This window comes from Saimiri boliviensis, chromosome 16 (assembly GCF_048565385.1).
Source record: "Saimiri boliviensis isolate mSaiBol1 chromosome 16, mSaiBol1.pri, whole genome shotgun sequence".
Taxonomy (NCBI): Eukaryota; Metazoa; Chordata; class Mammalia; order Primates; family Cebidae; genus Saimiri; species Saimiri boliviensis.
The window spans coordinates 39,047,933-39,071,500 of record NC_133464.1 but is presented as its reverse complement, the minus strand read 5'-3'; the positions used below and the strand labels follow the sequence as shown (position 1 = coordinate 39,071,500).

General features: G+C 38.1%; 1 protein-coding gene across 3 annotated transcripts in view; it reads left to right on the top strand.

Moving 5' to 3' along the window:
- The window catches only part of PIBF1 (progesterone immunomodulatory binding factor 1), a 238,647-nt gene that overhangs the window by 183,213 nt on the left and 31,866 nt on the right, over positions 1–23,568 (top strand). For 2 of the 3 annotated variants that reach the window (XM_039473143.2, XM_039473144.2), the window contains exons 15-16: positions 1,756–1,886; positions 11,776–11,860. In XM_039473143.2, the coding sequence (XP_039329077.2) occupies positions 1,756–1,886; positions 11,776–11,860 (216 nt within the window). The remainder of the gene's footprint in view (positions 1–1,755; positions 1,887–11,775; positions 11,861–23,568) is intronic. The other variant, XM_074387626.1, reaches the window with a different exon arrangement.

Sequence of the window (23,568 nt, the reverse complement as noted above, 5' to 3'; positions counted from 1 at the left end):
AACAATGACTCTAACATATACAGTATTTGTGCACCAGAGTTCATGGCAGCCAAAAAGTGGAAACAACCCAAGTGTTGAAGAGATGAATGGATAAACAAAATGTACTATCAACATGCAATGAACTATTATTTGACCTTTAAGAGGAGTGAAGTTCTGATACATGGTACCACATAGATGAACTCTGAAAATATCACACTAAGTGAAATAAGCAGACAGCAAAGGGCAAATATTTTATTATTCCACTTATGTGAGGTATCTGGAATAGGCAAACTCACAGAGGCAGAAAGTAAGATAGAGGTTTCTAGGGCCAGGAGGAAAGAGAAAATGGAGAGTTTTTCTTTATTGGGTACAGAGTTTCCGTATGGGCTGATGAAAGTGGTCTGGAAATAGGAGTGGTAGCTATTCAACATTGTGAATGTACTTAATGACACTGAATTGTACACTTTCACATGATTAGAATAGTAAATTTTACATTATATTTTAAACCACATTTTTCAAAAATTTATAATAACGATTTGAATATATAAATTACGTATTTTTAAAACAAGGGACTATGAAGAAATGAAAAAATTATTGAATTACCATGTGACTATTTTTAGTAGAAGTGAGGCTCAAATAAAAGATTTTGCCGGGCGCGGTGGCTCAAGCCTGTAATCCCAGCACTTTGGGAGGCCGAGGCGGGTGGATCACGAGGTCGAGAGATCGAGACCAACCTGGTCAACATGGTGAAACCCCGTCTCTACTAAAAATACAAAAAAAAAAAAAAATTAGCTGGGCATGGTGGTGCGTGCCTATAATCCCAGCTACTCAGGAGGCTGAGGCAGGAGAATTGCCTGAACCCAGGAGGCGGAGGTTGCGGTGAGCCGAGAGCGCGCCATAGCACTCCAGCCTGGGTAACAAGAGTGAAACTCCGTCTCAAAAAAAAAAAAAAAAAAAAAAAAAAAAAGATTTTAACTTTTAGGGCCGGGCGCAGTGGCTCACGCCTGTAATCCCAGCTCTTTGGGAGGCCGAGGTGGGTGGATCATCTGAGGTCAGGACTGTCCTTACCAACATGGTGAAACCCCTCTCATAAAAAAATTTTAAAAATTAAAAGATTTTAACTTTTCTCTAAGTGTTTTCATTTTAAAAAGATGTATTTTATGTCATATAGCTTTTCAGACCAACATATATTAAGAAAATTTAACTTTACTCATTCTCAAAATTGCTATTAATATTTTATTTAAAATTTTCTCAACCGGGCATGGTGGCTCACACCTGTAATCCCAGCACTTTGGGAGGCTGAGGTGAGTGGATCACCTGAGGTCAGGCATTCAAGACCAGCCTAGCCAACATGGCAAAACCCCATCTCGACTAAAATTACAAAAATTAGTCAGACATGGGGACGGGCACCTTTAATCCCGGCTACTTGGAAGGCTGAGGCATAAGAATTGCTTGAACCTGGGAGGCAGAGGTTGCAGTGAGCTGAGCTAATGTCACTGAACTCCCACCTGGGCGACAGAGTGAGACTCCATCTCAAATAATAATAATAATAATTTCTTGTTTATAGTTGTTAAGAATAGCTATATGGATTCATTCTTTTTCTTTGTTCTCATTACACAATAGATTCATTCTTAAAACCTTCAAATTTACACAGGAAAAGCTTTTCAGATAATTCATGTAAAGGAATTTCTGTACTGTATTTGTGCTGGAGCATTTTGAATGATTTTATTTTGTTGTCACGTTTTCTAGGTTTTAATGAAACCTTTGTTTCTTTAGCTTGACAGAGCCAATTCGTTATTAAACCAGACTCAACAGCCCTACAGGTATCTCATTGAATCAGTGCGTCAGAGAGATTCTAAGATTGATTCATTGATGGAATCTATTGCACAACTTGAGAAGGATGTCAGGTAAATCATCCACAAATCTTTTATTTGAATAATAGAGATGTACCATATTGCTGGTATCAATGAATTTGGGTTGTAAATCATGAAAATAAAATTAAAATAATGAAGGTGGTGTTAAAAGTAATGACTAAACTTCTCTTAGGAAAACTAAGGTCAGATCACGTTAGGTGTTCACATTCCACTTGTGTTCATATGTCTTAGCATGGAAATAACAGTGTTACTACACTTATGAGCATAACATTCCATCTATCCAAGAGGACACAACAGTTATTGGTCCTTGTTTCCCTAGAACTCTTTAGTATGTTATAGATCGACCAAAGGAAGAGGAGGAATATGCCATTTGTGGCATTAAAATGGCTTTTAAAACAAAAAAATAAAATAAACATTTACTTAGATGTGTGTTGATTTTGCCAAGGAATTTTTTTGGCTTTTCTTCTGACCTTTTACATGAAAGTAACTTTTAAATGTTAATAAATAAATTCCTTTCACTTCCTTAATTTGTAATGTTTTTGTATGAGATCTTATCCAAAACAATTTGCTATGACCATTTTGGTTTTTTAAACTGAAATAAAAGAATGAAGATATGTGTAAATGAAACAGTTTTACTTGTGGATAGATGGTTAGTTGGTTTAATTATTAGGTTTTTAAGATTATCAGAATAAATCAAATTTTATGGGTACATTATTAACTGATTATAAATGTAAAAACAGAGAATTAGGTGGGAATAGAAATGGTTAAATCAAGGAATTGGGACCAGGCACAGTGGCTCACACCTGTAATCCCAGCACTTTGGGAGGCCAAGGCAGGCAGATCATGAGGTCAGGAAATCAAGACCATCCTGGCCAACATGGTGAAACCCCATCTCTACTAAAAATACAAAAATTAGCTGGGCATGGTGGCACGCACCTGTAATCCCAGCTACCCAGGAGACTAAGGCAAGAGAATCACTCAAACCCAGGAGGTTGCAAGAGCTGAGATTGCACCACTGCACTCCAGCCTGGTGACAGAGTGAGACTCAGCCTCAAATAAATAAATAAATAAATAAATAAATAAAGGAATTGGAAAACAATAAGAAGATGGTTATTAAAATATGCAAACAAAAATATAAAACTATTGGTAACTAATTCCAAAGTATAAATGTTATTTTTAATGAATCATAATAATTACCTTCTTTCATTTCTGCCCCTCCAAAATAATTGGTCTAGAACTTTATTCCTCGTCTTAAATTTTTGATGATTTGTTTAAATAATTTAGGATTATATTTATACTTTAAATGTCAAAATAAATATTTTATTTCTTTTTTTTTTTTTTTTTTTTCAAAACAGAGTCTTGCTCTGTCACCAGGCTGGAGTGCAGTGGCACGATCTTGGTTCACTGAAACCTCTGCCTCCTGGGTTCAAGCAATTCTCCTGCCTCAGCCTCCAGAATAGCTGGGATTGCAGACATGCACTACCACACCCAGCTTATTTTTATGTTTTTAATAGAGACGGGGTTTCACCGTGTTGGTCAGGCTAGTCAAACCCCTGACCTCGTGATCCACCTGCCTCGGACTCCCAAAGTGCTGGGATTACAGACATGAGCCACCATGCCCCGCCTTAAAATTTGAATCTTTTATATGTCTTCTTTAACCTCTATATTCTTGTGATGGGGAGGTTTATCAAAGTACTGAGGGAAAAAATTACTTCTTTCACAGTTATCTCCAGATAAAGTTATTTGATTATTTATTTTACTAAGAATTAAAGTATCTTAAAATGCTTAATATAGCGAAAATAATAGCTAGCCGTAGGAGAAAATTATAAGGATGAACAAATTCAGCCATAGAGAAATTAAGCAACTTGTCCTCTAAGAACATACAGCATTGTGATAGAGCCAGAATTCAAATCAATATCTGTCTGCTTGCCAATTCTGTTCTCCTAACCGTTAGGTTATACTGCCCCTCTATGTTCTATTCTGAATAAGGGATAATTTTTCTTTAACTAAAATAATTAAGGAAGAGAACAAAAATGTTATGTATCATAGTGATTAAAAATAGCACTTTAATGAGTTGATCATTGCTGAAGCGGGGTGATAGGTATGTCAGGGTTTGCTATTACATATTTTCTCTTCTGAAATATTCTATAATAAAGTTTTTTAAAATACAGATTTTAAAAGGAATTTTTTAAATTCAACTCAGTACTTAGTTTTAAGTTAGGGCAAGTACATTTAAACTCTCTAAACCTTTGTTGTCCAATAGAACTTTGTATAATGATAAAAATATTCTATATCTGTGCTGTCTAGTATGGTAGCCACTAGCTAGCCACATGTAGATGTTGAGCATTTGTTTGAGTTTTTGTTGTTGTTATTGTTTCTGTTTTTCTTTTTCTTTTTTATTTTTATTTTTATTTTTTTGTGTGTGATGGAGTTTTGCTCTTGTTGCCCAGTCTGGAGTGCAATGGCACATTCTCGGTTAGGCTCACCACAACCTCCACCTCCCGGGTTAAAGCAATTCTCCTGCCTCAGCCTCCCAAGTAGCTGGGATCACAGGCAGTAGCCGGGATTACAGGCATATGCCACCACGCCCAGCTAATTTTGTATTTTTAGTAGACACAGTGTTTCTCCACATTGGTCAGGCTGGTCTCAAACTCCGAGACCTCAGGTGATCCACCCACCTTGACCTCCCAAAGTGCCGGGATTACAGGCATGAACCACCATGCCCAACCTGAGTCTTTGAGATGTGGCTAGTGTTACTGAGGAACTAAATTTTTAATTTTATTAAAATTAAATTATCTTTAATTTTATTCAAATTAAATTAAAATTAAGGTTAATTTAATTTTAATAAAGTTAAAGATAATTTTAATTGCCACAGTGGCTAATGGCTGTGGTATTTGGACAGTACAGCCAGTTTCCTTATATGTGAAATGAAAGTGGTGCCGAGGAAGGCAGATTGCTTGAGCCCAGGAGTTCGAGACCAGCCTGGACAACATGACAAAACCCCATCTTTACAAAAAATACAAAAAAAATTAGCTGGGCATGATGGCATGCACCTGTAGTCCTAGCTACTTGGGAGGCTGAGTTAGGAGGATGGCTTGAGCCTGGGAAGCAGAGTTTGCAGTCAACTGAGATCATGCTAATGCACTCCAGCCTGGATGACAAAGCAAAACTGTCTCAAAAAAAAAAAAAATGAGAGTAGTGCTAACAGCACCTGATTGATAGGGTTGTTCTGAGGAACAAGTGATATAGTCTTTGTAATATATACAGATAGTATAGTGCCTAAACATTATATTCAACAGTGTTCAATAAATGTTTGCCATTCTTAGTACTTACCTTATATGTAAGAAATTTTTTGTTGAAAATTATATCAAAAATGAGAAATAACATTTCTCAAAATATGTTGAATTTGAACAAGTTAAGATTCCCCTAATAACAGCAACAGTTTTCATAAAAACCATGTCATTTATGGAATAAACTACCAAAAATATTTTGTACTAAACATGAGTCCTTTAAAATTATCTTGTGTTTCGCCGGGCACGGTGGCTCAAGCCTGTAATCCCAGCACTTTGGGAGGCCGAGGAGGGTGGATCACGAGGTCAAGAGATCGAGACCATCCTGGTCAACGTGGTGAAACCCCGTCTCTACTAAAAATACAAAAAATTAGCTGGGCATGGTGGCGTGTGCCTGTAATCCCAGCTACTCAGGAGGCTGAGGCAGGAGAATTGCCTGAACCCAGGAGGCGGAGGTTGCGGTGAGCCGAGATCGTGCCATTGCACTCCAGCCTGGGTAACAAGAGAGAAAACTCCATCTCAAAAAAAAAAAAAAAAAAAAAAATTATCTTGTGTTTCATAAATTCATTGTGATATTTTTATAAATTGTGAACTGATATTTCACAGGATACGAAATTTTATTCTTAATTGAAGCAACTACCTTCTAAAGTGAAAAATAATATTAATACTTCCAGTAGTTTAATTATGACATTTGAGATGCTGCTATGGGCCGGCATAGTGGCTCACGCCTGTAATCCAAGCAATTTGGAGGCCAAGGGGGGTGGATCACCTGAGGTCGGGAATTCAAGACCAGCCTAACCAACATGGTGAAATCCCATCTTTAAAAAAAAGAAAAAATAATAAAAATTTAAAAAGAGATGCTGCTATAGGTGTACCCTGGTTATATAAATGAAATGCTGTGATGTAACAATGCCATTAAAAAGTCAGCTTAGCCAGTAATTCAGATATAGTAGGATAGATCACAGTTCTGTATACCCACAGTTCCACATTCCTTCATCCCTCCTCAAAGCAGATGACATTTCAGATCCTGCAGTGGAATTATCCTGGGCTTTGAATACATACCAGGCTGGTTTCTCTTCTATTGGTAAATGTGTTTGTAAAATTAGATATTAATGCATACCTGAAGGGGTAGTTGTGAAAATTAAATTTAGGAACATATATAAAGCTCTGGCACATAGGAGAATCTCAGTAAATGTTACTTACCCTCCCCTTGTGTTTTATTTGAAATTTAAACATTAATGATGGCCCATCCAAAAGGGTTATCAAGTTATTATGGTCCTTAGAAAACATAAACAGGAAGATTCATATTCCTCTTCGTTAGGTGTTGATGATAGTTGTAAAAAATATTTACATCAATTGATTATTTTTAAATGTTTTTCTAATGCAATAAAAACTCTGAAGAACTGAATAATTGTATGCTTTTCAGCCGGGCGTGGTGGCTCACACCTGTAATTCAAGTATTTTGGAGGCCAAGGTGGGCAGATCACCTGAGGTCGGGAGTTCAAGACCAGCCTGGCCAACATGGTGAAACCCCGTCTTAAAAAAAAAAAAAAATTCTATTTTTTTCTTAGGAAATTAAACAATACCACTATACCATACTTACCCCTTGAACATGAACTGTTTATACAATATATTCAATTTCTAGAAATGCTAGAGTAAATATGCACTAAAATGAAATGACAAACACATTAAAAGCAAACAGTTGAGGCTGGTTGTGGTGGCCCATGCTTATAATCACAGCACTTTAGGAGGCCGAGATGGGCGGATCACAAGGTGAGGTGATGGAGACCATCCTGGGTAATACAGCAAAACCCTGTCTCTACTAAAAATACAAAAACTTAGCCGAGCATAGTGGCACGCGCCTGTAGTCCCAGCCACTCAGGAGGATTGCTGAGAATTGCTTGAACCCGGGAGGTTGCGTTGAGCCAAGATCGTACCACTGCACTCTAGCTAGCCTTGTGACAAAGCAAGACTCTGTATCAAAAATAAAAAAAGGAAACCTTTGAGATGTTACTATTAACTGCTTTAAGTTCTCCTATCATTAAAGTAATACTTTATTCTAAAAGTAGTACTGTTAACTTTATTCCACCAAGCCACAAGAGACAACCTGCATAATACAGTTTGATTTCTACTTCAGAAAGAAAGGAAGCATGGAAAGAGAATAATTAGCGTAAATTTTCTTTGCCTGTTGTCATTTCTCAGTTTATTCTTAACTGGTAGTCAAAGAAGAAAAGATTACATTGCCAACTTCTCTTACAAAGCTACCCCAGAGTATATTGATCCAGGAAGTTACGGAACAATATATCAGGAGTATGTTTTCATATTGCAGGTGAAGCAGAGCCATAAACATGAATTTCTAAGTAATAATTAACCATGAATTGAACAATTATGGGTGTAATATACCATTCAAGATAGATGTGCTTATAAGGAGATTTGTTTTGTAGTAGCTTTATGAGTCACTTGTAGAAGCTTTGTATTTTTAAAGGTAAGTTTCCACTGTTACGAAATATGTCTTATGAAGACTAAAATTCTATTGAGTAAATACAAGAAGAGTGAATGTAATCATCATCATATTAAGTTTTAGAAACCCACATATTGAAGGCTGTCTCCCTGTGGTTCGAGTATATTATAAAGAAGACTGAAAATATATACCCAGATATATTCCAATCACAGCAATATTGTCTGGGAAGTCCATATTGTTTGTGGTAAATTCGTGTCTTACAGGTACAACATGATTGCTCTGTAAACCAATTTATCCCACCGCCCTTTATTTCATGTATATACGGTTGTTTTGCTATTTAATTATAGAATACTTTCTTCTGTAAAAGTTAAACACTACAATATAAAAGCATTTGTAAAGAATTATCCAGTCAAAATCCTTTAATTGCCTCTACATTCCATTCTGATTACACTATATTTTCTTTAGAAGAGCCTGTTGGTATTTGAAACAGAGAGAGAGAGAGAGAGAGAGAGTGTGTGTGTGTGTGTGTGTGTGCACTGAAAATATGTTTATATACCATTGTTATAAGTGTACATGTATCTGAACATAGACACATATATGTTCCTTACAAATTCCTAGTCCTATTTACTGGATATTTAATTTTGAAAAAATATTTTATCTTCAAAGTGATTCCAGCTAAAGATAGGTTAAAATTCTAGAGTTACAGAAACATGTGCTCTTTACCATGCTTTGGACACTCTAGCAGAACATGATGCTCAGTCTCCTTTATACCGTGTTATTCTTTTCAACTCCTCAGCTCTTACAGGATCTCTGGCGCCTAACTCTGAAAGTCAGTTTGTTTTTCAGCTGAGCTGCTTACCTTTATTGACATTTAATTACTATTTTACTCTGATGCCTATTTATTCATCTAAATTAGTAATACTGTATAACATTTGTATAGAGTTTTATGAGTTCAACACTTTATATAATCATTCATTAGATAATTCACATAGCCCTTTGACATACATGAATATTATTTTCCACATTTACAGATAGGAAAACTGAGGTTCAGTGGGGTGTTATGTGTTACGCTTTATACCGCACATCTGAGTCTGAGTCAGTGGCACAGTTGGAAACAGAAGTCAGAATTACATCTAGTCTGTCTCCTCAGAGGACAAACGATGATACCTCCTTCTCAATTACTGGGAGGGAGGAGAGTGTGGGCTTTCCCTCTTAAGTCCTTCGAATTAGCAATAGCTCCACCATGCCTACTACTATTTCTTGAATTTTGTTTTTTTTTAAATGTCTGCCAGGCCAGGCGTGGTGGCTCACGCCTGTTATCCCAGCATTTTGGAGGCCAAGGTGGGCGGATCACCTGAGGTTGGGAGTTCAAGACCAGCCTGACCAACATGGTGAAACCCCTGTCTTTATATTTAAAAAAAAAAAAAAAAAAAAAAAAAAAAAAAAAAAAAAAAGTCTGCCAAATATTCTAAAAATTAGTGGCTTTCCTTTTTTTTGAGAGAGCCTCACTCTCTTGCCCAGGCTGGAATGCGGTGGAGCGTCATAGCTCGCTGCAGCCGCAAACTCCTGAGCTCAGGCGATCCTCCTACCTCATCCTTCCGCATAGCTGGGACTAAAGGTGCATGCCTCCACACCTGGCTTTTTTTCTTTTTATAGAGATGGGGGTCTCACTATGTTGCCTCCGCTAGTCTCAAACTCCTGGGTTCATGCAGTCCTCCAACCTCAGTCGCCCAAACTGCTGGGATTACAGGCATGAGCCAGTGTGCCCTGCCTCCATTTTCTTAAAGTAGAACTTTAAAAATGTTTTTACCAGCCAGGTACGGTGGCTCATGCCTGTAATCCCAGCACTTTGGGAGGCCGAGGTGGGCGGATCACCTGAGGTCAGGAATTCGAGACCAGCCTGGCCAGCATGGTGAAATGCTGTCTCTACTAAAAATAGGAAAATTAGCCAGGCATAGTGGCGCACGCCTGTAGTCCCAGCTACTTGGGAGGCTGAGGCAGGAGAGTCACTTGAACCCAGGAGGCGGAGATTCTAGTGAGCTGAGATTACACCACTGCAGTCCAGCCTGGGCGACATAGTGAAGCTCCATCTCAAAAAAGAAAAAAAAGTTACCTATTTAAAACAATTCTTGTAAGTTTTTACCCTCACAAATTTTGTCTGGTTTTTTTTTTGAGATGGAGTCTTGCTCTGTCGCCCAGGCTGGTGTGCAGTGGCACAATCTTGACTCATTGCAACCTCTGCCTCCCAGGTTCCAGTGATTCCCCTGCCTCGGCCTCCCGAGTAGCTGGGATTACAGGCGTGCCTCCACACCTGGCAAATTTTTGTATTTTTATTTGAGACAGCGTTTCACCATGTTGACCAAGCTGGTCTCATGTCCTGACCTTAGATGATCCACCCACCTCGGCCCCTCAAAGTGCTGGGATTACAGGTGTGAGCCACCACGCCCTGCCACAAATTTTGTCTTGACATTTGAGGAATTATGTTGCTTCAACTTACCTTCAACTCAACACTGCTTTCCCTAATTCTTGTTTATACTGCTGGTTGAGTAGATTTATTCTAGTGGCATTGGAAGAATATTTTATTTAATGTTTATACTTAATTCACATATGTTGAAAAATAAAACTAAAGACAGTATAAGGCAGGCCCCAAGTATTTCTTTTTTAAAATATTAATATGTCTACAGTTAGTCTCATTAAATAGCTTCTAACCCTCTCCTATCAGAAAATAGATTGTATCAAAAGGAATGCAGACTCACAAATTGGAAGTTTTTTTTTTCTTGTTTTGAGTCAGGCTCTCTCTCTGTCACTCAGGCTGGAGTGCAGTGGTGCCATTACAGCTCACTGCAGCCTCAACCTCCCACCTGAGGATCAAGTGATCCTCTACCTCAGCCTCCCAAGTAACTGGGGCTACAGCTACATGCCACCATGCCAGCTAATTTTTTTTATTTTTGTAGAGACAGTGTTTTGACACATTGCCCAAGCTGGTCTCAAGCTCCTGGCTACAAGCAGTCCCCCTGCCTCAGGTTCCCACAGCGCCACTGCACCCAGGCTGAAATTGAAAATCAAACCAACAATTTTGAGACAAAATTATTTTTTCAAGTTTACCACAGATTAAATACCTGATTCACTTACCTAACTCAGTTATATACTTGATAATTTAGTATGTGGTAAACTATAAAATACTACTTTCAGTTTTAAGAATAAATGTTTTTATTTGGGCCAGGCATGGTGGCTCAAGCCTATAATCCCAGCACTTTGGGAGGCCGAGGTGGGTGGATCACGAGGTCAAGAGATCGAGACCATCCTGGTCAACAAGGTGAAACCCCATCTCTACTAAAAATACAAAAATTAGCTGGGCATGATGGCGCGCGCCTGTAGTCCCAGCTACTCGGGAGGCTAAGACAGGAGAATTGCTTGAACCTAGGAGGTGGAGGCTGCAGTGAGCCGAGATCACCCCATTGCACTCCAGCCTGGGTAACAAGAGCGAAACTCCGTCTCAAAAAAAAAAAAAAAAAAGTTTTAATTTGACTTCTAGTACCTTGTGTTGTCATAGTTTGCAGACACATACTACTTTTTACCTTTTATGTGAGTCTTTCTTTATCTTTTTACAGTTTAGTAGTAAATAGTGATCTTTAAAACATTAATTTTATGCCAGTGCTAGGCAGGACAGTATGCTCAGCCTCTCAGTTGCATTGTCAAATGATTGTTAAGAGAAGAAAAGCTGGGCACAGTGATGAATGCCCGTAGTCCCAGATACTCGGGAGGCTGAGACAGGAGGATTGCTTGAGCCCAGGAGTTTGAGGCTGTGGTTCATTGTTACCATGTCTATAAATAGCCACTACACTCCAGCCTGGGCAGCATAGCAAGACTCCATCTCTTAAACAAAAGAGAGAAAGAGAGGGAGAGACAGAGAGAAGGCGAAAAGAAGGATGAAAGAAAAGAAGAAAAAGGAGAGGAGGAGAGAGGGGAGGAGAGGAGAAGGGAGGAAAAAGGGAAAAAAAGAAAAAGAACCTTCTGACAAAATAGGCCATGCATTAGGCCAAACATTATAGTGGCTGGTCTTTAATTCAAACCATCAGATTCATGTTTATTCTTTTGCTATTTACCATTTATTAACTAAATCTATGCTAACATAATGACTTTTTTAAACTTGGGTTTTTTTTTTTTTCAGCAACTTAAATAAAGAAAAGTCTGCTTTACTACAGATGAAAAATCAAATGGCATTAGATTTAGAACAACTTCTAAATCATCGTGAGGTATTTTTTTCTATTTTGTCATAATTTTAATCATTTTAGGCTTTTTAAAAACTGCTGTCAGGTTAAAATTATTGGATCCCAGGTGTGCGTGTTCATGAATGACTTATTTATATCTCACTGTAATCTTGTCCTTTTTAATTTCACTTGTAATATACTTCTTAGAGTTAACTCTTATTCCTAGATGCCCCTGCTTGTTTTGTTGATATCTGTCACTTAATTTCCCCATATTATTTAATAATTATCTGTTTTATCTTGTTCTGCAACTAGACAGTTAATTTCCTTAGTGTGCCTCTGTCTTCTTTATCAGTGTGTATCCAGTATCTATAATATAGAGTATTTGTGTTGAGCTTTAAAGTTCATAAAATTGTTTTCTTCATTTTTTCCTCACCAAAATTATTTTAGAGTAAATGTAATTCCTATTTTATAGATGGAGAAATCAGTCGTGAGTGGCTTGCCCGTGGCAGTTAATAACTAAGACATAAGTCCTGTTTTGTTTTGTTTTTTCCTTTAAGTAAGGTTTATTGAGGTATAATATACACAGAAAAAAAATCACCTTTTTTAGCATACACGTCTGTGATTTTTGACAAATGCACACAGTTGTGTAAGCACCACCACAATCAACAGAGAGAATAGTTCCATTACTCCAAAAAATTCCCTCATTACTCCTTTTTAGTTGACCCTTTCCCTCAACCTAGCCCTACCAACCACTGGCCTATTTTCTGTACCTGTTGTTTTACCTTTTACAGAATAGCATATAGCTGAAATTATCAGTATATAGCCTTTTGAGTCTGGCTTGTGTCAGTTATGATAATACATTTGAAATTCATCGGTATTGTTGCAGATGTTAGTCATATGTTTCCTTTTTATTACTGGTTAATAATCCATTAAATGGATATAACACAGTTTGTTAATTCATTCACAGTTAATGAACATTTGAGTTGTTTTCATTTGAGGACATCTCCAAATAAAATAGCTGTAAACAATTATGCATACATTTTAATATAAACATAAGTTTCCATTTCTCTTGAGTAAATACTCAGGAACATGATTACTGGGTTGTATGGTAGATGTATGTTTAAGTTTATAAGAAACTGTCGGCCGGGCACGGTGGCTCAAGCCTGTAATCCCAGCACTTTGGGAGGCCGAGGCGGGTGGATCATAAGGTCAAGAGATCGAGACCATCCTGGTCAATATGGTGAAACCCCATCTCTACTAAAAATACAAAACACTAGCTGGGCATGGTGGCGCATGCCTGTAATCCTAGCTACTCAGGAGGTTGAGGCAGGAGAACTGCCTGAACCCAGGAGGCGGAGGTTGCGGTGAGCCAAGATCACGCCATTGCACTCCAGCCTGGGTAACAAGAGTAAAACTCCATCTCAAAAAAAAAAAAGAAACTCAAAATTTTCCAAAGTTACTGTACTTTTGCATTCCCCCTCTGCGATGACTGAGAGTTCCAGTGTTTCTGCATTCTCACCAACCATTGATATTTTTAATACAAAGTCTTTTTCTGCTGAACTATCACTGTCTCATCTTAGCCATCATCTTACCCATTTTGTTACTCTGATAAAAAATAAACTGGTTTTGTTTTGTTTGTTTTTGTTTTTTGAGGCAGTGTCTCACTCTCACCATCTTGGCTCACTGCAGCCTCCATCCTCCGTGTTCAAGGGATTCTCGTGCCTCAGCCTCCTGAGTAGCTGGGATTGCAGGTGCATGCCACCACACCTGGCTAATTTTTGTATTTTTAATAGAGACAGAGTTTCAGCATGGTTGGCCAGGCTAGTCTTAAACTCCTGATCTCAAGTGATCCTCCCACTTCAGCCTTCCCAAATGCTGGGATTACAGTATGAGCCACCACACCCAGCCAGAGAAAGAAACATTTAAAACAGATCATTGGTTTGTGAGTATGCTCATACTAGTCTGGGAGAAGTATGCCAGATGTTGGGAAGAAATTATTGGAAAAATATTGTTGAGAGAGCGGAACTGGAAACTGTTACTGGAAGCAGTTCAAAGATACATATCCTAGAGATGGTGTCAGAAAAATTGGAGGATTGTCTCTATCTGAGAAATGGTGTTGCAGTGAGTTCTCTTAATGGTGTCTTCTATGTGATGGCTGAAAAGGATAAGAAAGTGTCCCTGGACTAGATTGTAATTACAACATTTAGGTAGATAAGTCAATCTAACAACAGGTTATAGAACTAGGAAAAGGTTGTTGAAGATATTTATTCTTCCTTCTGAGTTCTGACATTCTAGACCTTACCTACTATCATTTATGTCCTAGGATTCTGCTTTCAAGTAATTGTTTCTTCACTGTGGAAGCCTGGTTCATTCACTGTGTGGAATTTTCACAAGTGTTTTTGAAATTAAATATTTAGGAACTTCAGATGACCATGCAGCTATATCAACTATTTTTTTATATAAAGCTAGATAGGAAGTTTTGTTGTTTTTTTTTTGTTGTTGTTGTTGTTTTGTTTTTTCTTTTTCTTTCAGAATGGCAATTCCCATCTGATTTTAAGGGGTTGTGCTACACTGAAAAATATATGAGCTGTTCCAATACTTGAAATCACATTACTCATGAGTCCAAATAAAGAGCAAAAACTTTGCATGGTGGACTGAGAAGAAAATATGTTTAAGCCTGCAAATTAAATACTAGCAGAGCTGGGCACAGTGTCACACACCTGTAGTCCCAGCTACTCTGGAGGCCAAGGCAGGAGGATCACTGGAGCACAAGTGTTTGAGACTGTAGCGCACTCTGATCTCACCTGTGAATAGCCAGTGCACTCCAGCCTGAGCAGCATAGTGCAACTGTATCTCTTAAAAAAGAAAGAGAAAGAGGAAGGGAAAGTGAGAGGGAAGGAGAGGAAAGAGAGGAAGGTAGGAAGAGAGTGAGGAAGGGAGTGGTGGGAGGGACGGAGGGAGAGAAGGAGGAAAAAATTTTAGTATTAGCAAGATGAAACTACTCTTTAATTGCCTACTGCTACGTGGCATTAATGATATTGGTATGGGTGCATATTTAAATAATTGTCAATTTTTATGTAGTTGACAGTATATATTTCATCAATTATATTTTAATAATTTAACCTTGTATAGCTTTTGATGATACCAAACATCTAAAGAGAAGCAACTTTTTTTGTTTTAAAGCAAAGTAAAAATTAAAGCTTAGTAAAACAAATCTGATATTATTAACCATTTTCTAAGAAACCACTTACTACCAACTTAGATCATATATGCACATGTAAAGGCCTCTGCAAACTGCTTATATGGAAAGAGAACAGCTGGTGCGATCCCCTAGAAATGCTTGGCCATTCACTTGAACATTTACCTGATGAAACAAAGGCTCTGTAGGATTGATTTATTCACCTGATTGTTTAGAGGCTCATGTTCTCATAATAGTCAATATATGAGAGTTGGATAAGAATTATTCTTTTCTTTTTTTTTTTTTTTTTTAATGAAAATCAGGGCTGGGACTAGAGTAAGGCAAGCAAGGCATCTAGGACACATGATGTAAGGAGGTGCTACTATCAGAATGGTGCAAAAAGCATGGATGGAGGGAAGAGGGAGAGGAAAAACAAAAAAGCATGGACGGCCCCTGGGAGCCACTGCCTCTTCACCCAAGGCCACTAGCTTGCCTCACCCTGTCAAGACTCTGGGGAAATTATCTAATACTAATCATGGTTTTAATCTTTAAAGATTCTCATTTTCTTTTTCGCATTGGACAGCTCTTGTTCTATGTTTTGTGTGTGTGTGTGTGTGTGTGTTTTTGAGACAAAGTCTCACTCTGTCGCCCAGGCTAGAGTGCCGTGGCACTATCTTGGCTCACCTCAGCCTCCACCTCCTTGCTTCAAGCAATTCTTCTGCCTCAGCCTCCCAAGTAGCTGGGATTACAGGTACATGCCACCACGCCTGGCTAATTTTTTTGTATTTTTAGTAGACATGGGGTTTTACCATGTTGGCCAGGCTGGTCTCAAACTCCTGATCTCAGGCAATCTGCCCGCCTCGGCCTCCCAAAGTGCTGGTATTACAGACGTGAGCCACCATACCCAGCCCTGCTCTAACTTGTTTTAGCAGTGTCACTTAGTTGTGATCTGGCTGTATGTGCTCAGCTAATATGAAGTAAGATCACCAGTTCATTCACATAGTTCCAAAATATGTGTTAAACAGAAAAAGAAAAAACTAGGACAATTCTAGGTTGCCAATTCAAAAACATTTGGGCATGACCACAGAGAGTTTTTATTTTCTATATTAGTGTTAGCTCAAAAATATTAGCTTAAAAGTAGCTCCTCTCATATAAGAGTTAGGTTGGTGGTGTGACAATTTCCAGGAATGTGTATTGATTTCTTATATTTGTGTATTTCTTGAACTATGAGTAGTATATTAGGTGATTTTTAGTCTTAACCTTTTTTGAGAGAAAATATATTAGACCGCTAATTTCAGAATGATATAATGTGAACAGCAGGTGGATGTAAAGATAAATAGGATATTTTGGGTTGCCTTTTCGCACCAAGCTCAACTGGGTTGGGTAAATATATTAGGTTAAAGGATTTGTACAAAAAATACTGACTTTAAAATGTGCAGAAATTGAATTGAGAGTTTCTACCTGCCCACACTTCTTCATTCTAAATTCTCCAGGTTTTGTCCCTGTGTTCAGTAAAATCTTGATAAAGCAGAATGAGGGGAAAAGGGCAAAATATCTCTCCTCACAAAATTTCATTTATTGAAACACAATTTATTGTCATGCCTTCTGCCTTTGTAGATCAAAACAAAGTGTGATCTCTCTTGGTTTTGTAAAACTATTTAAGGCAGTCTACTAAGTATGTCCACATAAATAACATAATCTAATCTTTACTACAGTCCACTGATAAATATCATTGTCTTCATTGTTAGAGATGAAACTGATGCCAATAAGAGTTAAATAACTCAACTGTGATTATATAGTCAAAACTAAAAGTAATTCATGTTTTTCCTGAAACAAAACTAATGTTCTTTTTTCTTAGTCTCATTTAGACAGAAAAAAAAAAACCTCATGATGAATTATTGCTTATATTCCAGGAAAATTTTTGCCTCTATGGATGAAGTTATATTCCTCTTTTTTTCAGAAAAATGAAAACTTTGTAATTTAATGTGTTTCTTTTTGTTTTCGTTGCCAGAAAACTCAGTTGAATATTTTATCCAAGTGTTATAATCTTTCTTTTCCTCTTTCACATTTCATGCTTCAAAATAATTTTGTTTCCTTCAGGTGGGTTATAATCTATCTTACTCTAAAATGTTTTCAGTTTTACTTGGATTAAGACCTTTTAGGTGTAAATAAAATATAAACCTTAAATAACTGGATTTTAAAAAGAGGTAAAAGGAAAAGATAAACTGATAGGATCTCACTTTTAGATAACAATAGCAGGACTTCAGATAAAACATTCATTTTGAAAAGATTTTGAGTGTAAGAAATGTTATTTCAGGTTCATTGCAGTGGTTCACACTTGTAATCCCAGCACTCAGAAAGGCCAAAGTGGGAGGAATGCTTGAGGCTAGGTGTTCAAGACCAACCTGACCAACATGGAGAAACCCCTTCTCAACTAAAAATACAAAATTAGCTGGGTGTGGTGGCGGGCACCTGTAATCCACTTAACTTGGGAGGCTAAGGTAGGAAAATTGCTTGAACCCTGGGGGCAGAGGTTGCAGTGAGCTGAGATCATGCCACTTCACTCCAGCCTGGATAAAAGAGTGAGACTCTGTCACAAAAAAAAAATAATTGCTTTTTTGTTGAGCTTATCACTCAGGAGTCTTCATTAATTGCATTTAGTTTTCATCTGTTTGTATCCACTCATCTTTGCCTTAACGAAACAAGTTTTACTGATCGCCTTTGGAAATTCTAATTCTGCTTTTCTTTGTGTATATTTTATCTGTGTGTCCTTAGAATATAAGCTTTTGAGAGTAAAAAGTGTCTTTCATAGCCAAATGCCTAATAGAATACTGAACTTAGTTGTAAGAAGCTGATGTAGAAGCCCTTTTCTCATGGCTCTTGGAGCTGTATAACAGGGTGTAGGATGAACACCACTTAGGAAGCTATTCCAGTATTTCAGTGAGTGATGGTGGTGTCTTGAACTAGATTGGTGATGATGGGGTGGGACAAAAATAGACCAATTTGAAAGCTATTTAAGAAGCATAATCACAGGGCTTGATGATTGAGTACATTAGGGTCTGATGGAGAGACGAGGAATGAGACTTGATGCCTAGATTTTTGGTTGGTGTCTTTGGTAGTGCTACAAAGAACCTAGGAGAAAGAGGTTTGGGAAGAAAAGTTCAGGAAAATATCTAAGTGGATATATACACTAGAGAGTTGGAAATGTAGGTTCTTGAGCCCAAGAAAGGAAATTCATTTGTTAATAGAAATTTGAAAGTCACAACATAAAGATGTTACTTAACGTGAAAATAGAGTAAATGAACTAGTGAGACTATATACAGTGAGAACAGAAACAGGCCTGTGACAGAATCTTGAGGATCAGCATTTAAGGGAATAACACAGGAAAAAGTGCTTACACAAAGAAGAGTGAAGAGTGGCATCAGTGAGGAGCATCAGGAAGAGAGTAGTTCATAAAGCCCAGGGACAACCATTCATAACAGAGGCAGTTGTCAGCAGTAATATGTGTTGTCAAGAGGTCAGGTCAAATAAATATTTTTTAAAAAGAGTCATTTGCTTGAGGCCGGGCGCGGTGGCTCAAGCCTGTAATCCCAGCACTTTGGGAGGCCGAGGCGGGTGGATCACGAGGTCAAGAGATCGAGACCATCCTGGTCAACATGGTGAAACCCCGTCTCTACTAAAAATACTAAAAATTAGCTGGGCATGGTGGCGGGTGCCTGTAATCCCAGCTACTCAGGAGGCTGAGGCAGGAGAATTGCCTGAACCCAGGAGGCGGAGGTTGCGGTGAGCCAAGATCGCGCCATTGCACTCCAGCCTGGGCAACAAGAGCGAAACTCCGTCTCAAAAAAAAAAAAAAAAAGAGTCATTTGCATTTAATAAGATGCTAAAGGGCCAGGTACAGTGGCTCATGCCTGTAATCCCAGCACTTTGGGAGGCTGAGGCAGGCAGATCGCTTGAACTCAAGAGTTCAAGACCATCCTGGCCAACATGGCGAAACCCCATCTCTACAAAAGATACATAAATGAGCCAGGCATGGGAGCATGCACCTGTAGTCCTAGCTACTTGGGAGGCTGAGGTGGAAGGATCTGGGAGAATCGCTTGAGCCCAAGGAGATGAGGTTGCAGTGAGCCAAGATCACACCACTGCACTCCAGCCTGGGTGACAGCCCTCTCTTTCTGGTTTTTTTTGTTGTTGTTGTTGTTTTTTTATTGCATTTTAGGTTTTGGAAGCCCTCTCAAAAAAAGAAAAGAAAAAGAAAAGCTAAAGCAATTTTAATGGAGGTGGAGCTAAAAATTAGATTGCAGTGAATTGTAGTCAGAGGAAAAATAGGCATTCCTTAAATATTTGAAGAAGAAAAGATAGGACAATTGAGGAAGGAGCATAAGATCAAGAGTTTTTACCAGTCGGACACATTGGCTCATGCCTATAATGCCAGCACTTTGGGACGCCAAGGTGGGCGGATCCCTTGAGGCCAAGAGTTCGAGACCAGCCTGACCAGCATGGTAAAACCCCATCTTTACTAAAAACACAAAAATTAGCTGGGGGTGGTAGCAGATGCCCATAGTCCCAGCTACTCAGGAGCCTGTGGCAGGGGAATTGCTTGAACCCGGGAGGTGGAGGTTGCAGTGAGCTGATCACAAGGTCAAGAGGTTGAGACCATCCTGGCCAACATGGCAAACCCTGTCTCTACTAAAAAATACAAAAATTAGCTGGGCATGGTGGCACGTGCCTGTAGTCCCAGCTACTCAGGAGGTTGAGGAAGGAGAATCACTTGAAGCGAAGGTTGCAGTGAGCCAAGATCACGCCACTGCACTCCAGCCTGGGTGACAGAGCGAGAATCTATCTCAAAAAAAAAAAAAAAAAAAGAATTGCCAAGTTGAAATGTTATGTACTTATAGTAATACCATTCTGTGTAATTTTTCTTTAGCAACACTCGGCACCCTAGGTTTAAACACAGAGAAAATGGAAACTAGACTGATTCAGAATTGCATTCTACTTTCTACTATATGTACATATAAATATGTTCAACTTTCTCATTAAATTGTCTCTATCTCTTGACCTCGTGATCCGCCCACCTCGGCCTCCCAAAGTGCTGGGATTACAGGTGTGAGCCGCCGTGCCCGGCCTCTCTCATTAAATTGTAAGACTGGCATTACCTTTATACTTCTTACGTCTTGTACATTTTGAAATACTATGGAGAAAGCCAGCAGTCAGACAGACAAGACTTGTGTTCACATCCTAGCTCCGGCACTTAATAGCAATGCATTTTTGAGACAATAATTTCACCCCTCTAAACTCAGTTATCTCATCTGTAAATAAAGGTAACATCTACTTTGTAGGGTTCTATAAGAATTAATATAGCAGTGTTCCTGGAATGTAACAGAACTCAACGAATGTAATTGCCTTTCCTCATTTCCTTCTGTGTCAAGGGTCTTTTCAAATATTATCTATCGTTTGAGACTGGCATGGTGGCTCCTGCCTGTACCCAGCACTTTAGGAGGCCAAGGCAGGCAGATGGCTTGAGCTCAAGAGTTTGAGACCAGTCTGGGCAACATGATGAAACTGTCTCCACAAAAAATATAAAAATTAGCCAGGCTTGGTGGTACATGACTATAGTCCCAGCTACTCAGGAGGCTGAGGTGAGAGGATTGTTTGGGCCTGAGAGGTGGAGGCTACAGTGAGTGGTGATCACACACTACAGAACTAGACTCTGTCTCAAAAAAAACAAAAAATAAAAATGAAAAAATATTATCCTCTAAATTCCTCCCTAACTCAACAAAGAAAAACATACCCTTTTCTGCCTCATTCCTATAACATTTTAAATATTTCTGTTAATGTTCATATTACTATATAATTCTGTATCTGTCTGGCCCATTAGGTTGACAAATTCATTTTCATATCTTAGGCTTTAGCACCATATTTAGCAGATAATAAGTACTCATTCAAATGTTTGTTAAACTAATGGTTCTTTTCAGTCTTCAATAATATAAAGCTGTCAAATAGAAAGCTTTAGATACTGTCATCCAAAAAATAAGTGTCACTCTGATACTAATAATATTTTAGCTGAAGAAAGCATAGAAGCTCTCCTATATTGAAGAACAGTTTTTGAGATCTGTCTGAAAGTAGGCATATCCGGAAGCCATATCCGAAAGATTTGTCTAGAATAGAGCTACTCCTAAAACCTTGGAGATGGTAGTTGTAGGCACAGCAACCTCAATGGTTATCATACCTATACACAATAATATATATTTGTGGAATATAAAACATCTGTTTTGGCTGGGCACAGTAGCTCAGGCCTCTGATCCCATCACTTTGGAAGGCCAAGGTAGGAGGATTACTTGAGTCTAGGAATTTGAGACCAGCCTCAGCAACATAACAAGTTGAGCTCAAGCTCCATCTCTACAAAATAATTTTTTTTTTTTAAATGAGCTGGGCATGGTGGCACAAACCTGTAGTCCTAGCTACTCGGTAAGTTGTTGTGGGAGGATCCTTTAAGCCCAGGAGGTCAAGGCTGCAGTGAGTCAGGATTGCACCACTGCACTCCAGCCTGGGCAACAGAGCAAGACTCTGTATCAAAAAACAAAAAGAAAGAAAGAAAAATTTGTTTCCGAGATCTGGGATATCTTCTACCCTCTCATTCACTGTTTTTGTCAATAACATCTCTCAGGGTCCACAGTCATTTCAGTTAGTATTTAACCAAAATTAATTAACCACTCCTTACTAAGTACCTAAAATGTGCAAGGCCCCACACTTACCTGAATGTTGGACTAATTTTAATTATCCTGGATAACTTGCTGCTTACAGCAGTATATGCCATATAGTGAAAAGAAAACAAACCCTACAGTTAGCCAGGTTTTTTAAAAGTGAAATTACAGTATAATTATCATTCTTTTATGGTATGTTTATGTTCCCGGATTCTAACTCATATGTTCTTTGTGATTTCTCGGAAGATTTCAGGGACATTTCAGCATCCCAAGTGCCCCTTAGGCAATCTACCTCATAAGAAGTTCCAACAAATTGCATTTTTCTTGATGTATGTCACTCTTTTGGTTCATACTTAACTGTTTTGAAATTTTCTTAAGAGTATCTTTTTACATGTTTTTCTTACATACCTATGTAGTTAAATTTTACAGTCAGAATGCTAAAAAAAAAAAAACTAGTGAGTGGGTAAATTAATTTTTCTTTAAATGAAAATATACTTGTTTCTCAGATTCATACATATATTTCTCATCATAGTGGTGCTCAAGTTAAATTTTTGTTTTCAATTTGTTGGATATAAATGAGTATTTTAAAGAAAGATAATTATAGTAAAAACAAAAAACACACATGTATGATACGAGTCGTGTTTTCCATATAAAGTTTTTATAAAGCTTTTTTCCATGTAAGGGTGTGTGAATTCAGGTCTGAGGAAATTTAGTGAATAAAATATTGCAGAAATTACTGCAGATGTTAAATTTACACACATACTTTATGATAAAGCTAAAGCTATTGTTTTAACAGTAAGAATAATATCTTGAATTTTTATAATCTTTTTATATTAAACTCTAAAATGCTTTCAGATGAATTATGTTATACTGCCCTACTTAGGGACTATTTACAAATTGCTTTCAACCAAGTGTATCTGGAAATAAGGAATCAGAGGAAGGAAAAGTTTTAAATGAGTCATCTCTACTGAGAAGTGGCTTTTGCTTATTTTTTCTTTCTTTTTTTTTTTTTTTAAGACAGAGTTTCACTCTTGTTACCCAGGCTGGAGTGCAATGGCGCGATCTCAGCTCACCGCAACCTCCGCCTCCTGGGTTCAGGCAATTCTCCTGCCTCAACCTCCTGAGTAGCTGGTATTACAGGCATGTGCTGTCATGCCCAGCTAATGTTTTGTATTTTTAGTAGAGACAGGGTTTCACCATGTTGACCAGGATGGTCTTGATCTCTTGACCTTGTGATCCACCTGCCTTGGCCTCCCAAAGTGCTGGGATTACAGGCTTGAGCCACTGCACCCGGCCTTTGCTTATTTTTTCTAGTATTCAAAAGGGAATTGGGCTTTTTGCCCAAAATACATACTTTTCAGTAAATAATAAGTGTATTTAATGTTGATATATTGCTTTATAGTTTTTTTATATTCATTTATTTTATTTAAGCCTCACAACAGCTCAGTCTTACACCCATTTCACAGAGGTAGCAACTGAATCACAGTTGTTCATTCTGTAAAATGTTAATTCTCCTAGTTTTGAGTTGTGTAAAAGACATTTGAATTTCCTTTGGATTGTACTCTCTGGACCACTATGTTTGTATAGACTTGGACAGAACCTGATAGAACTATGTCAGAATTGTTTTGGTTTTTGACAACTTCTTTAATCTTTTCATCATCTTTTTTTTTTTTTTTTTTTTTTTTTTTTTTTTTTTTTTTTTTTTTTGAGACAGAGTTTCACTCTTGTAACCCAGGCTGGAGTGCAATGGCCCGATCTCGGCTCACCACAACCTCTGTCCCCTGGGTTCAGGCAATTCTCCTGCCTCAGCCTCCTGAGTAGCTGAGATTACAGGCACGCACCACCAAGCCCAGCTGATTTTTTGTATTTTT